Raw genomic sequence first — 16239 nt, 5'->3', positions numbered from 1 at the left:
ATTCAAATAAAATGATTGTTCAGTTGGTGAAAAATTCTCTCCAAGATAATGAAAGCACAGCCTCCCTGGTCATGTGACCGGCAGGACCTCCAGTTTCTCCTTCAGATGTTGGTGCTGGAGTGTGTGGTGGAGAAGTTGTCCATGCGGAATCGAACTGTTCTCCCGTCGGCCGGCGGCGCGTAGAGCAGGTGGCGGGCGAACACCTGGCGGCAGGCTTTGCGGAAGTTCTCAGACAGGAAGGCGTAGAGGATGGGGTTGATGCAGGAGTTCCCGTAGGACAGGCAGTGGGACACGATGCGGAGCGCAAAGGTGGCGTCGTTCAGCGGGTAGGTGCCGAACTCCACCCACATGACGATGATGTGGTGCGGCATCCAGCAGATGGTGAAGCCCGTGACGACCAGGAGGATGGTCTGGACCGTCTGGGGAGGAACCACAGGGAACACAAACCAGTTTAACACCACCAGACCGAAACATTACAACCAGTGACGGGTGGAGGGAAGGTCCAGTTCCAGAACCGGATTCTGCTGGGAAACCAGATTCTCTGACTCCTTCCAGTTCACCCATTAATTAACTTTGAACTGTAGTTTATGCTTACATAAATATAATCCCATCCAGTGTCTTAAGGCTTCATGTGTCAGGATCTGTTTCTGTTCAGTGGTTCCTTTGAGTTTCTGTGTTGTTCTGTCTCTCCTGATTGTTCCCAGGGGTTTCTTGTCTCCGTGTTTACCCTCTGTGTATTTAACCCCACCTGTGTTCTGTGTTCCTCGTCGGGTCAGTCCAGTCTGCCTGTTGTGAGCATTTGCCCTGCACTCCTCTGTACTGCCTGGACTTTGTGTTTTTGTATTTTCTGGATCATTCTTCGTCATTAAACTCGTCATTCATCCTACCTGGGTCTCAGCATCTGCCTCCACCACCGCTCTCACCCAAATCATGACATCATGCTTGATATGCAATGATTCTGGGAAACTTTCGTTGATGAACTGCGACGCTGTGAGACCTCTGGTGGAGGCAGCTGGTACTGCCCAGGTCAGAGTTTACAATCCAGCAATAAGCCGATGCAAAAAACTGTTTCTGTTGCAATTCTGTGAAAAGCAGCAATTTTCATACGGCTGAAAAGTTGCCTCATCAAATCTTTTCATCAAAAATCCAGATGATTCAAATTTGCCACTTTTTCTCTAAACAAACCCCTGATGAGGCTCTGATGGGGCCCTGATGGGGCTCTAATGGGGCCCCCAGGGTTTGGTGACCTTCATCTTGATCACAGATCTGCTTCTCTAACCCACAGCCAGCCTGCCTCTGGTTTTCTCCAGAGTTTTTCCAGTGATCCTGGGTTTCCTGTTGGATCGCTTTTCCAGTTCGGCCTTCAGTTGGAACCAAACTGAATCTTATCTGCTGTTTCTCTGCTGGTTGGTTTAAAGCAGCTCTATAAATAACTGGAGCTGCATCAGGCCGGCTCTTTACTCTGGGTAACGCTCCTCCTGCCTCCCTCTTCTACACTTTCATTGTTTCTATACACAGTAACTTTTCTACAGTAACTTTTCTCTTCCCAGCATGCTGGGCTATGGGTTAGGGTTCATGATCTCATCAACAGGTCAAATATTTGCTAATTTTCCTCATCTGGAAGATAATCGTGCTCCTCCTGAACTGAATTTAGTTTAGACTTTTGTTTTCTGAGTTTATGTCAAGTTAACACAAGAGGAGGAAACTGCTGAGCTTTTAAAAGAAAGGTTTGGTTCCAAGGGAGGAAATCCCATCTCATTATCGGGGGAACAATAAGCAGGAACATTTCTTAAGAGCAATTTACAGTAAGGTAAAATGTGGTTTAAAAGCTTTTTAACAAGCTGCAGGACCAAAAATGACTGATAATGCACATCAAACATGTTTTATTCTCAGTAAACAAACTATTGAGAAGTAAAACTAAAATTTAAATGTTGCTTCTATTCGAGTTTTGTTCAGTCTGACTGATCTAATCTCTGTTACACCTTTACAAACATTTAAGGCTCTAAATAATGTCATGTGTTCTGGCCCATCTGCCTGCTTTGTTTTCCTCCTCAGCCCTCACCTCTCCAATCAGCTCATCTGGCTCACCTGCATGCTGCTGCACAATCAGGCTCATGTCATCCACCTGTTCACCAGCAGTCATATTCAGCTCTCAGGCAGGCAGACGGTGCCAGATTTTTGAAAGCCCTCGTGTGAGTAGATATCCAGCGTTTCCTCTGTACCTGACCACGATCTTGACCACGTTTTTGCCTCTCGGAGTTTACTGCCCTGTCTAGCCCTTGTCGGATTTTCTACTGGATTCTGGTTTCCGGACGTGACCCTGTTTCTGCTTTTTGACTTCTGCCTCTGCCTCGCCCCTGGATTTGTCCACCTGAAATTGCCTGCACGTGCTGGAGCCTCTGCTGTACCCTGACCACTGATCTTCGCCTGTTCCTCAGATAAGTTACCTCTTACTGCCTTTTTATCCTGACCCCTCTCCCAGATCAACCCCAAGGGACACATCACAGGTAACACCTCACAGCTAACGCATCACAGCTAACAGCTTACAGCTAACACCTCACAGCTAACGCATCACAGCTAACAGCTTACAGCTAACACCTCACAGCTAACGTATCACAGCTAACAGCTTACAGCTAACACCTCACAGCTAACGCATCACAGCTAACAGCTTACAGCTAACACCTCACAGCTAACGCATCACAGCTAACAGCTTACAGCTAACACCTCACAGCTAACGTATCACAGCTAACAGCTTACAGCTAACACCTCACAGCTAACGCATCACAGCTAACAGCTTACAGCTAACACCTCACAGCTAACGCATCACAGCTAACAGCTAACACCTCACAGCTAACACCTCACAGCTAAAAGCTAACACCTCACAGCTAACAGCTAACACCTCACAGCTAACAGCTAACACCTCACAGCTAACAGCTAACAGCTCACAGCCAACAGCTCACAGCCAACAGCTAACAGCCAACACCTCACAGCTAACAGCTTACAGCTAACACCTCACAGCTAACGCATCACAGCTAACAGCTAACACCTCATAGCTAACAGCTAACACCTCACAGCTAACAGCTAACACCTCACAGCTAACAGCTAACACCTCACAGCTAACAGCTAACACCTCACAGCTAACAGCTCACAGCCAACACATCACAGCTAACAGCTTACAGCTAACACCTCACAGCTAACACCTCACAGCTAACACCTCACAGCTAACACATCACAGCTAACAGCTTACAGCTAACACCTCACAGCTAACACATCACAGCTCATAGCTAACAGCTAACACCTCACAGCTAACAGCTAACAGCTCACAGCCAACAGCTCACAGCCAACAGCTAACAGCCAACACCTCACAGCTAACAGCTTACAGCTAACACCTCACAGCTAACGCATCACAGCTAACAGCTAACACCTCACAGCTAACAGCTAACACCTCACAGCTAACAGCTAACACCTCATAGCTAACAGCTAACACCTCACAGCTAACAGCTAACACCTCACAGCTAACAGCTAACACCTCACAGCTAACAGCTCACAGCCAACACATCACAGCTAACAGCTTACAGCTAACACCTCACAGCTAACACCTCACAGCTAACACCTCACAGCTAACACATCACAGCTAACAGCTTACAGCTAACACCTCACAGCTAACACATCACAGCTCATAGCTAACAGCTAACACATCACAGCTAACAGATTCCTCCAGTTCACTGAACGTCTGCGTCTGGTAGAGCTCAACTCTAGTTTATGAATAAAGACAAATGAAGTAGCCTCTTTCACAGCAGCCAGCTAGTTAGAGATTAGCAATCAGTCTTTCCTGACCCTTCCTGTCCAGCAGCGGGTCCATTTGAGAATAAACCCCTGAGAGAATATCCCTCCTCTGTGATCTGGATCTGACTGGATCCAGACGGCTGTGCTGCTCCTTGGCTGCATTAACTTCTCTACCAGCAGCTTCTCAGCTTTCTATGATGTTGAACAGATGTTGCCAGGTTCTCCTTCCTCCATCCATATGTCCTCTATAAAATATGCTCTTCATCATAAACCCCACTCCTGTTTCTAAATATATCCTCAGCTCCCTCCAGACCCAAACCACTGATGTTCCAGTTCCTGTTCTTTACAAGCTGTCTAGAAACATCCTGTCTTCTGTCAGAGACGTTTCAACACAAATGTTCCTGTGAGGTTGTGAAGATTCCTTCTGATCACCAGAACTTTACAGCATTTATGAAACATCTCCAACAGGAAGCTGATCCTTCCAGACCAATACAGCTGAAGAACCCAAACAAGAACATTCAGAACCGCCTGAAGCACCAAGCAGTTCTCCAACCTGAAGAATATCAGCACAAGGATTCATCCAACCGCCATCATCCAACCGTTATTATCCAACTGTTCTACTTTTCCCTTCTCTCTCTACGTTTCTCAGACGTTGTCAGTGAACAGAACCGATCTACTGATTGTTTTGTTGGTTCCGGATCTCTGAACTCAGCAGCCGAAACCTGATGGATCCAGTTCATCTTTCTGACAGGAAATGGTTTCTGTGAGTGGGAAATTTCAACTACCTGCAGGCTGGATGGTCCATGTGAAAGGTTCTGTTCTGGCCTGCCGGTCCGGTGTGGTGATGGTTTGGGTCATACAGTCACCAGATCTCTAGGTCAGATCCGTTTTCTGCAGCTCATCATTTCTTCTTAACCTCTAGAACCCGACGGACCCACCGGTGGGTCCAGCTGCCATGTGACCTCGGTTCGCTTAGGGTGTAAGAGGTTAAGGGATTCCTTAATAAATCTGTCTTATGACTTTATGTTTTTGTTCTGGTAACTCAGCAGATTTAATAACGCCTCTTATCAGTCTGAGCAGATCCATAAAGCAGAAGCAAGTTGCTCGAGAAACCGGACCGAACCCGGCCCGGCCTGCCGCTCTGGGTGAATCTGTGCCAAGGGAAGCCTCCTCTATTCTTAGACGCTGTCTAAATATTTACCCAGCAGCCTTTGTTCCTCCACAGCACAGCGCAGCAGAACCTGTAAACGACCCGGTTCTGCTGCTGCAGGACGCCTGCTCTCTGTCGCCTGCCAGCCGGGCCGGGACCACAACCAGTACCTGGACCGGGGCTTGACTGGATATGGTACTGCTGGTAACACTGTGTGTAAACCGGACCGGCTTGGAATCAGAACCCTGCAGAGGTGTTGAAATCAAATGTCTTAACGGTAGAAGCTCATCATCATCAGCCTCCTCTTCATCACTAACCCAGAAGAACTGTGATGAACTGATTCCTTCCATCAGCTTTTCTTCTCACTGGGAGGAATCACTGACCTGCTGAGGAAGAGAAGGAAGAGGTATAGGAAGAGTAGTTCACCTTTTGCTTGGACAGCTTGGACCTCTTGGACATGTTCTTCATCTTTTTATGCAGGTGGCACAAAACCTAGAAAACACAGAGCAGACCTGGGATCAGTCAGCAAAGCTTTGGGTCGGAGGTTCTGGTCTGGCAGAGGGCAAATTCGTTTCCAGAACCTTCTTCACAACACCTGAAAGCTTCAAAAGAATCTGCAGTTCATATCCAGATTTTCACCTTAATTAGCAGGATTGTTACAAACCAGCTTGTTGCCTTGGAGACCAATATGACGGTTGTCAGCTGACATCAACCGGCTTTATGCAGAAATATTTATTTAGTCAATAAAAAAGAAGGCTTAATGTCGTTTCCTGTTCCGCAGCTGAATATTGGGGAAAACCTGACATTCCCTACTGGGAGAAATTCTGGAAAAACCTGATTTTTTTCTAGTTCTCTACTGGTTCCCATGTGGTTCTCCACTGGTTCCCATCTAGTTCCCTTCTGGTTCTCTACTGGTTCCCATGTGGTTCTCTACTGGTTCCCATCTAGTTCCCTTCTGGTTCTCTACTGGTTCCCTACTGGTTCCCATCTAGTTCCCATCTAGTACCCTACTGGTTCTCTACTGGTTCCCATGTGGTTCCCTACTGGTTCCCATCTGGTTCTCTACTGGTCCTCTACTGGTTCTCTACTAGTTCCCTACTGGTTCCCATCTAGTTCCCTTCTGGTTCCCATCTGGTTCTCTACTGGTTCTCTTCTGGTTCCCATCTGGTTCTTTACTGGTTCCCATCGGGTTCCCTTCTGATTCCTTATTCGTTCCCATCTGATCTGGTTCCCTATTGGTTCTGTACTGGTTCCCATCTGGTTCTCTACTGGTTCCCATCTAGTTCTCTACTGGTTCCCATCTAGTTCTCCACTGGTTCTCTACTGGTTCTCTACTGGTTCCCATCTGGTTCTCTACCGGTTGCCATCTGGTTCTGTACTGGTTCCCATCTAGTTCCCTTCTGGTTCTTTACTGGTTCCCATCTAGTTCCCTTCTGGTTCTTTACTGGTTCCCATCGGGTTCCCTTCTGATTCCTTATTCGTTCCCATCTGATCTGGTTCCCTATTGGTTCTGTACTGGTTCCCTACTGGTTCCCATCTGGTTCTCCTACTGGTTCCCATCTAGTTCTCTACTGGTTCCCATCTGGTTCTCTACTGGTTCCCATCTGGTTCTCTACTGGTTCCCATCTGGTTCTCTACTGGTTCCCATCTGGTTCTCTACTGGTTCCCATCTAGTTCTCTACTGGTTCCCATCTGGTTCTCTACTGGTTCCCATCTGGTTCTCTACTGGTTCCCTTCTGGTTCTTTACTGGTTCCCATCTGGTTCTCTACCGGTTGCCATCTGGTTCTGTACTGGTTCCCATCTAGTTCCCTTCTGGTTCTTTACTGGTTCCCATCGGGTTCCCTTCTGATTCCTTATTCGTTCCCATCTGATCTGGTTCCCTATTGGTTCCCTACTGATTCCCATCTTGTTCTGTACTGGTTCCCATCTGGTTCCCTACTGGTTCCCATCTGGTTCTCCTACTGGTTCCCATCTGGTTCTCTACCGGTTGCCATCTGGTTCTGTACTGGTTCCCATCTAGTTCCCTTCTGGTTCTTTACTGGTTCCCATCGGGTTCCCTTCTGATTCCTTATTCGTTCCCATCTGATCTGGTTCCCTATTGGTTCCCTACTGATTCCCATCTTGTTCTGTACTGGTTCCCATCTGGTTCCCTACTGGTTCCCATCTGGTTCTCCTACTGGTTCCCATCTGGTTCTCTACCGGTTGCCATCTGGTTCTGTACTGGTTCCCATCTAGTTCCCTTCTGGTTCTTTACTGGTTCCCATCGGGTTCCCTTCTGATTCCTTATTCGTTCCCATCTGATCTGGTTCCCTATTGGTTCCCTACTGATTCCCATCTTGTTCCCTACTGGTTCCCTACTGGTTCCCATCTGGTTCCCTACTGGTTCCCATCTGGTTCCCTACTGGTTCCCATCTGGTTCTCTACTGGCTCCCATCTGGTTCTCTACTGGTTCCCATCTGGTTCTCTACTGGTTCCCTACTGGTTCCCATCTAGTTCCCTACTGGTTCCCATCTAGTTCTCCACTGGTTCCCATCTAGTTCTCCACTGGTTCCCATCTAGTTCCCTACTGGTTCCCATCTAGTTCTCCACTGGTTCCCATCTGGTTCTCTACTGATTCCTTATTCGTTCCCATCTGATCTGGTTCCCTACTGGTTCCAATCTGGTTCCAATGTGGTTCTCTACTGGTTCCCATCTAGTTCCCTACTGGTTCCCATCTGGTTCTCTACTGGTTCCCATCTAGTTCTCTACTGATTCCTTATTCGTTCCCATCTGATCTGGTTCCCTATTGGTTCCCTACTGGTTCCCATCTTGTTCTCTACCGGTTCCCATCTTGTTCTCTACCGGTTCCCATCTGGTTCTGTACTGGTTCCCTACTGTTTCTCTACTGGTTCCCATCTTGTTCTCTACCGGTTCCCATCTTGTTCTCTACCGGTTCCCATCTGGTTCTCTACTGGTTCCCTACTGTTTCTCTACTGGTTCCCATCTTGTTCTCTACCGGTTCCCACCTGGTTCTCTACTGGTTCCCATCTAGTTCTCTACTGATTCCTTATTCGTTCCCATCTGATCTGGTTCCCTACTGGTTCCCATCTGGTTCTCTACTGGTTCCCATCTGGTTCTCTACTGGTTCCCATCTGGTTCTCTACTGGTTCCCATCTGGTTCTCTACTGGTTCCCATCTGGTTCTCTACTGGTTCCCATCTGGTCCTCTACTGTTCCCATCTAGTTCCCTACTGGTTCTCATCTAGTTCCCTATTTTTCTCCACAAAAAAATGTTTTTTTACTGTCAATTTTTAAAAAAATTGTTTGTAGCAGTAAAATTAAATGTTAACCCTTCCAGAACAAGAACATTCATATTTGCACTGAACTCCCCCGTATCTACTAAACGGTTGTTCCTGGTTGGAGCTCTTGACGTTTTTAGCAGCCGTCAGCACAAGACACTGTAGCAGTTTCTATGCTGCATAGAAAATTAATAAAGTCAAGTTTAAAAAAAAAAGAGAAATAAGAGAAAATTACAAGTGTCAATTTGTAACACAGATTTTCTCAGAGAGGTGAGTAGACTGTGTGAGATTATCAACCATTTAGCATAGTTAGCTTAGCTACAGACAACTGTTGGCCTCCATACCATTGAATGAATTAAGGAAAAGAAATACCAAGATATTCATATATTTAACTTGTCCCTGTACCTTTTTTCCACACTTGACAACAGGTGAGTCAGTCAGCAGCAGCTCTGACCTTTAACCCCCGTCCCAGTGAAAAAGGTGAGCAACATTGTGTTCAATGACAAGTTAGCATCATTCCAGTGAGTCTATGGTGATTTCTCTGTCTTTGCTCTTTTTACAATTACACAACAAAAACAATATACAGTTTTACCTTGGCTTACATCTAAATTATAGATATATGTTGCCACGTCCCTCCTGACCCGTCCTCTCCTAAGTGAAATTAAAGCTGCAGTCTGTAACTTTTATAAATATATTTTTATAAAAGTATAAAAATATTTAGAAATATTTTATACTTTTATAAGTATATATATATATTTATATATTACATATTTTTTTCAAACTGTCATTGTGTTCTCAAACTATGGCATGAGAGATAATTTGTGAAAAAATTATTTCCTCTGCCTTCTCCCAGTGCTAAATAGAAACAACCAATCAGAGGCAGGAGGCGGGTTTTAGTGCTGTCAATCAAATCTCATTATGGCTGCTCATCCCTGTGCTGCAGCTAGCACAGCTTGTTGTGACTGCTCAGCCTAGTCACCAATGACAGCAGATAAACATTTTTCCTGTAACAACTAGTTGTTTCTCCACCATTTAGCAGCGAGTGAATGAGGATGACTGACAGCGCTAAAACCCTCCTCCTGGTTCTGATTGGTTGTTTTGGCCAGAAAGTTGCATTACTTTAGCTAGCAATAGCAGCTCAGGTGGAGGAGATTGATTGTTTTCACAAATTATCTGTCTCATAACAAACTGCCACAACATGGTGACACATTTAACAAATATGGAGAAAACATATTTTTATTAAAGTTATAAACTGCAGCTTGAATAAAATGCAACAACATAGTTTTTTTTGAGAAATCTGGATTGTTTATGCATATTTTGCATGTTGTGTGATTGTTGCTGGTGGGAAGAGACATTTCAATGAGATAAAACTAATAACAAAAAAATAAGCAACATAAAATTCATGAGCAGTAAATATTGTGCTGGTTATCAGTATTGGACCAAAGACAGCAGGTCTTTAAAACTGTGACGCTTTTGATGAGTCAGATAGACTCAAGGAACTGCAGCAGTAGTTGCACAAGGGGGCCCAATGTAGTGTTTTGTCATGGGCCCAAGATTCCTGGCGGCGCCCCTGTGTGTTCATGCCTCAAAATATCAAACATTGACAGTTTGATATTATGAGTTATAATAACAGCTTCACAACATCAAAGTCTCTCTGTCAAAATTAAAACCAGGTTATGAATAAAACTATATCAAGTCTCAACAAACAGCCTCCTTAGTTATAACATGAAGGAAGATATTAATATTTAAGGCCCTTGTTTGGCAGAAAAAACACCAAATATAGCAGATATCTTCACTTGCATCTCTCCGAATCTAATCTGTTGTTTTCAGTTTAACTAAAACACAGAAGCTATTTTTACCCAATCCATTTTCAGATGTAAGATCTATCTCTTAGTGTCATGATGTGTGGTGGTGAGGAAGGCGCAGTGGACCCAGGTATGAAGAGGAAACGATGAGTTAATGGTAATAAACAAATGATCCAGGCAGCAAAGGTGAGCAGCGGCAAAGACTCTCACACTGGTAGTAACTGACAGGAAACACAAATGATGACTGGACAGACGAGGATCGACAAGGACGACCGTCCTCGACAATCACAGACACAGCTGGATTTAAATCACAGACACAGCTGGATTTAAATCACAGACACAGCTGGATTTAAATCACAGAAGGTAATCAGGGAACATCGGACACAGCTGGGAGCAGTCAAAGGTAGACGGGACAACACGGAGACTGAAAGAACAAAGAAATCTAAATTATCACAATTAGTGAACAGCATTAGCTCCAGTTCACACTCCAGACCAGATGGTGGCGGTATTGCACACCTTTAGTTTTTTTTTTTTTTTTTTGGAAAAGCGTCATAAAAAGAAGAAAAGCCATGAAGCCAGAGAAGATAACAGAGGCTGTTCAGATTTGCCATTTTTATTCACATAATATTGTCTTAAAAGTAAAGAGGGCCTTGATAATAGTTAGTAGTTTTGGTAAATTCAAGTTGATGACGTCCTAGTCCAAGTTAGAAGACAAAAACAACAGGACAAGAACTGATGGAAATGAAAGGCGGGCCATGAAAAGAGCCGAAGGGATGAAGGTTGCTAACGTGTTGCTAGCTGCTGGTAAGTTTGCTTCAAAATGCTAATTATCTTTTTTAAATTATAAAGAGTGCAGTAAAGATATAAACTAACTTATGTTGGTTTCAGAAATAATTATTTTATTAATTTTATTGTGATATGAAGCCTAGGCGCAAATTCAATCTGGAAGACTCTTTTAGCCCCACCTGCATCATCCAACCAGAGCTTCCGGCTCATCACCGTTGATTGATCAACGCCGGTTCAAGGCTCGTCACGTCCAATCACTGTCTCCCCTTGATTAGTTCCCAGGTGTGTCTCCTCCCCTGATTACCCTCTGTGTATTTAGTGTTACCTGTGTCTCTGTGTCTTTGTCAGATCCTCGTCACACGTCACACTTCGTCGTCCTGTTCGCTGTGTTCTGGATTTTGTCATTAAATTCATTATTTTACACTCAATCCGGTTCATCTGCGTTTCTGCCTCACCTCCACCACCACAAATCATGACACATACTGTTATTAAACTTTTCTAATTGTTTCCCTTTTCTCTGTCTGAGTCTCTACAGATTGAATTCTATGATTATTACTATAACAATCATTCAGCTTCATGTTATAACTAAGGAGGCTGTTTGTTGAGACTTGATATAGTTTTCTTCATAACCTGGTTTTAATTTTGACAGAGAGACTTTGATGTTGTGAAGCTGTTATTATAACTCATTGATCATTGTTTTTATCTTCAACATATTTTTGCAGTCTAAGCAGATTATGACGAAAGAGGAAGAAAACCTGAAGACTTTTGTGTCTCAGAAGAGGCTCTGGCTCCACCAGACCACCAACCAGCTCTGAGGATGAAGCTCCACATCATCTTCATAGTGGAAGATTTTATTTTACTGAGCAGCTGGCCAAAAGTTTTAATAGCAGAGCCTGGTGTGTTTCCAACACTAGCTGATCTTAGGAAGAAGAAATGTCAGTAAAACTGGAATTAAAATAAAACTCTGTCCTTGGTGAAATATTTTTCACATTTCCTCTAAAGTGTACCTGATGTTTTATTGTGCTAATTTTCATAAGCATGTTTTTTGTAAACTTTTAATATATTGACAATTTGTACAATTCTATGATAGTATATTGGCAATGTACTCTTGGAAAATGGCAATATATTGAAAGCACAAAGTAATTAGTTTCACCTGTAAAGTGTGTTAATTCTGGTATCTGATGTGTTTCTGCAGTGTGTATGAAGCATTAGTGTACAAACAACAATAAAAGACATTAAGTAAATAAAAGGTTACTTCATTAGTAATTATAATGCAAAAGTGTAACTAGCATACTGTAATAATCACACTACTAATATATAAAATATGTAATGCCAATATACTCAGAAGACATTCTAAATATATAATCACAAAATAGTACACTTAAGATATTCTAATAAAGCATGTTTATATTACAGATGTATGCTTAAAGTATACTGAGTATAACTAGTTGTTCCAAAAAAGCATATAATTGTACACTTAGTACACTTTCAATTGTAACTAGGCCTGTCACCATAGCAAATTTTACTAAGCGATTAATTGTCTCAAAAATTATTGCGATAAACGATAATATTGTTTGAAGACCTTTTCACATTGATTTAATGGAAATGACATAATAATTCATGATTTCCTGCCAAAGATAGATACACTTTATTTTCAAAAGAACATTTAACACTGGAACTGATCAAATAAACAAAACAACCAAAAATAAAAATAAAATGGATTCTCAGTCTCCATTAACAAAAATGAATAAAAACACCAAAGTGTAAATAAATACTGGATTCAACCAAAAGAGTTCAGATTATGAAGTCTGTAAACCATATTGTCCTTCAGTAATCATTAGATTTAAATAGAGAAGATGGAACATCGACTACCTGATGCAATAGTTCACACTACACGTTAGTTCACTCCTACATTTTCCCCTGAAGACAATCTGAGAACGTTGATGTTCTCAGATTGTCTCTTGTGGTTTCATAACCGATCATCCTGTAGTGTGTGGTGTGTTACGGTAGATCGTTGTGGCGCTCCGATCTAAATCAGGGGTTTTCCCCACTGGGAGCTTAACGCAGCCTGTTGAATGTGACAGGTAGCCAATCAGAAAGCCGGATTCTCCTCCTGCTTTCTGAGGGGAAATTACAGAGGGGAATCCCAAACAGCTGACACGGAGCAACCCGAAGTCCAGCGGACATTGGAGATGATATGTGGAAACAACATTAATGTTTATAAAACATTTGGTGTAAAGAATATAGAAATGATGAGGGGAGGAGTTGGAGCCAAATTGGTACCAGTTGATGAACCCGGTAACTTTTCAGCTGTTCTTCGTTAACGTGACATAAAAAGGTTCTAATGATTTTCATTCAGTCAGGACGTTACGCTGACACTAGAGACACATGCACTGCAGGTAGATTGTAGTAAAGCATTGATTAATGCCTGGTTTTAAAATGACTTCACTGGACTTGGAGCCATTATTTTGTGCCCATTGTTGGACACCACACGGCCCGATGGAACCCGATGGAACCCGATGGAACCGTTCTACCTAGGATTTCTGTCGGCTAATGTGTGATCTCTCAGGTTTTGGAAATGGGCCGACAATCGGCCGACAGCTCTAAGATGGTGTAGTGTGAACTGGACATTACACTGAGGAAATGAGGAAGGGAGGGTCAGTGGAGAGCAGCGGAGTTGAACCTTTTTTCATTCAGTGTCATCAACAGAAAGAGAAAAAGAAACGATAAAGGCTATAATTAAAATGAGGTTGATAGTTTTAATTCATCGTACGATTAATTGATTTATCGTTTATCACGACAGGCCTAATTGTGATTTTCCACAATTTAATTACTAATACACTAAGCACATAATTAGTTGTTCCAAAATAACCCTTCAGATTAACTAATCCTAAATCAGCTTGAACTATACTCATTAGTCTGACTTCAAATATGCCAAAACTTTCTATACTTACTATATTAATTCTTCACCTGGGCAGTTGGACCAGCAGACTGAACCTGCCGGTGTTGGCAGTACAAATAAATCCACATATTAATGTACACTTTTCTCTTTCACTTTTTGTTTGTTTTTATGTTCATGAATACACTCGTGTGTGTCTTCATCTATGTGGGCATAAAAAGGATTGATCAAAATCAGCTGTACCAAATATAAACACTGTGCTCTTTGAACAATTAAATAATCACATGAAAATTTTGGAAATATTGTCTTTAGTGTATAAGCAATATAATATATTAGTGTGTGTGACAAAATATGTCAACGACAGGTATTAACTTAAAATACTTTGCACAACGACGCTTTATAAAGTTCGGTCCATTTCCTTGTATTAGCTTACTAGGCCACATTCAATATGGCGGACGCTGTGACGTATCGCAGCAGCGGGCCTTCCCGCTGCATGAGGCGTCAATGTATCCATGTCTTTGGTCCAACTGCAGCAAGTGTCAGAAGCTGCAGCAGCCGCCTGGTCTCTCACCTGAGCTCAGCTACTTTCTGACCAACTGTGTTCTAGAAGAACCACGAACTGCTTCTGTTTCGGACCGGATGGATCAACCGTCACGACATCATCAACGTCACCAGTTCACCGACCTTTGACCAGTTTGACAGACCCCATACTGGGACCACCCAACAGCGCTGCGGTTCTTTAACCCTAACTGACTCTTGACATCATGAAAAAACTCAAACATAGAAGGAAAACGTGTCATTATTGTTTGGAGCATTTTATCTTTCATTTTTTACTGTCTGAAGGAATTTCTGCCAATCTGAACTTCTTTATTGGAACTTCACGTTTCTGAAACACCGGAGATTTTAGAGGCTTCAAAAGCTTTAAAGTGTTTACGACCTCGGCTCCAGTGGTTTGTTCTGACCCAGTTCCCCCTGTAGAACCTAAAAACCAGTTCGCAGAAGCTCTGGCCAGCTATCTTTCTCTTGGTCATCTGTCGGACCGGCGCAGGTGAGTGCGCGGCGCGGCGCGCCCCGCAGCAGCTCTTTACGCACGGCTCAGCAGCTTTACGCGCGGCCTTTGGCCCCTGTTCGTGCCATTAACGCGGGTTTTACGGCGGCATGAGGAGTGAAACATTAGCCTGGAGCTGGACTGACCCTGATGTAGCAGCAGCAGATGAGCAGCAGCGGCAGGATGAAGCCCAGCAGCAGAATGGACACCTTGTAGGCGCGCCGCGGCGCTCCCAGCCCGGCCTCCCAGCAGAAGGTCTTGTTCGGGGCGCTGGAGTGGCTGGTGAGCACGTAGTTCTGCGCCACCGGCACCGAACACAGCAGGGACAGGGTCCAAATGACGCACAGCCCGGCCAGCGCGTTCCTGCGGCTGCGGACGCACGCAGAGCTCTTGGAGCGCACCACGGCGATGTAGCGGTCCACGGACATGGCCACCAGCGTGAGGATGCTGACCAGCATGCTGGCCGTGGTGAAGAAGTGTCCGAACTTGCAGAGGAAGGCTCCGAACACCCACTCTGGCAGGGAGTAGATGGTGGCGTGGAGCGGGACGCAGAAGAGGAGGAAGAGGAGGTCCGCCACGCTCAGGTTCACGATGAAGATGTTGGTGGGGCTGAGCGGGCGCGCGCCACCGCTGGGCTTCACCCTGCCGATCACCAGCATCACCAGGGAGTTCCCGAGAAGCCCCACCACGAAAATCAGCCCGAACACCAGCGGCACGATCACCACCTCCGGCCCGGGCTCCCCCGCGGTGCGGTTAGTCTCAGGCCGGCTGTACGACTCGTTTCCCGGCGGCACCATGCTGGAGCTCCGGGGGCCGGCTGGAGGTCAGAGCCGAGCGCAGAGCGGGTCCATGGTTCGGTCCGACACGTCCGGCAGCAAAGTCCAAGTTCAGGGAACAGCTGGAAGCGCGTCCACTTAACGGAACCGCAGAGATCTGCTTCCGGTCTGAGGCTTTCAGAGTAAAACTGCAGGTCCGAGTCTAAAACAAAGCCGGTACCAGTCCTTCTGATCTGCGGGCTCTTCCGGAACAAAGTATGGGGGGATTTTCCTGCCATAATCCAAGAGCACACAGTTTCAGTCTGAAAACAGGATTTCATGTTTTTGTACTCAAAAATATTGATACTTTTGCTTACACACACACACACACACACACACACACACACACACACCCACACACACACACACACACACACACATATATATATATATATAATATAGATAGATAGATATCATGTCGTGACTATGTTGTCTCTGGTTGGGTGAACAAACTCCTGCCTAAGATCCGTAGCTGTTAGCGACCAGCAGCTGTTAGCAATCAGCAGCTCTGCTGGCAGATGTTTAGAGTAACATGGAGCAGAAAGCTGATGTTGCTGTTTCTCCCTACATCCAGTGGGTGGCGCAGGTTGCTACAATCAATAGTAGCCATGCAGGCACACATGCTAGAAGGAAACAAACCACCCACTACAACACTTTCAATGTACTGGCTGC

At 44.5% G+C, this 16239-nt stretch overlaps 1 protein-coding gene across 1 annotated transcript in view; it reads right to left on the bottom strand.

Moving 5' to 3' along the window:
* The window catches only part of galr1b (galanin receptor 1b), a 15824-nt gene extending 112 nt beyond the window's left edge, over nt 1-15712 (bottom strand). The window contains exons 1-3 of the mRNA XM_044098865.1: nt 14899-15712; nt 5363-5428; nt 1-419 (exon numbers count right to left, since the gene is read on the bottom strand). The exon at nt 1-419 is cut by the window's left edge and continues 112 nt beyond it. Coding sequence (XP_043954800.1) covers nt 102-419; nt 5363-5428; nt 14899-15549 — 1035 coding nt within the window. The 5' untranslated portion in view covers nt 15550-15712 and the 3' untranslated portion in view covers nt 1-101. The remainder of the gene's footprint in view (nt 420-5362; nt 5429-14898) is intronic.
* Between the last annotated feature and the right edge of the window lie 527 nt (nt 15713-16239).

This window comes from Gambusia affinis, linkage group LG02 (genome assembly GCF_019740435.1).
Source record: "Gambusia affinis linkage group LG02, SWU_Gaff_1.0, whole genome shotgun sequence".
NCBI lineage: Eukaryota > Metazoa > Chordata > Actinopteri > Cyprinodontiformes > Poeciliidae > Gambusia > Gambusia affinis.
Note: the sequence above shows the minus strand (reverse complement) of the source record. Positions and strands in the feature narration are given on the sequence as shown.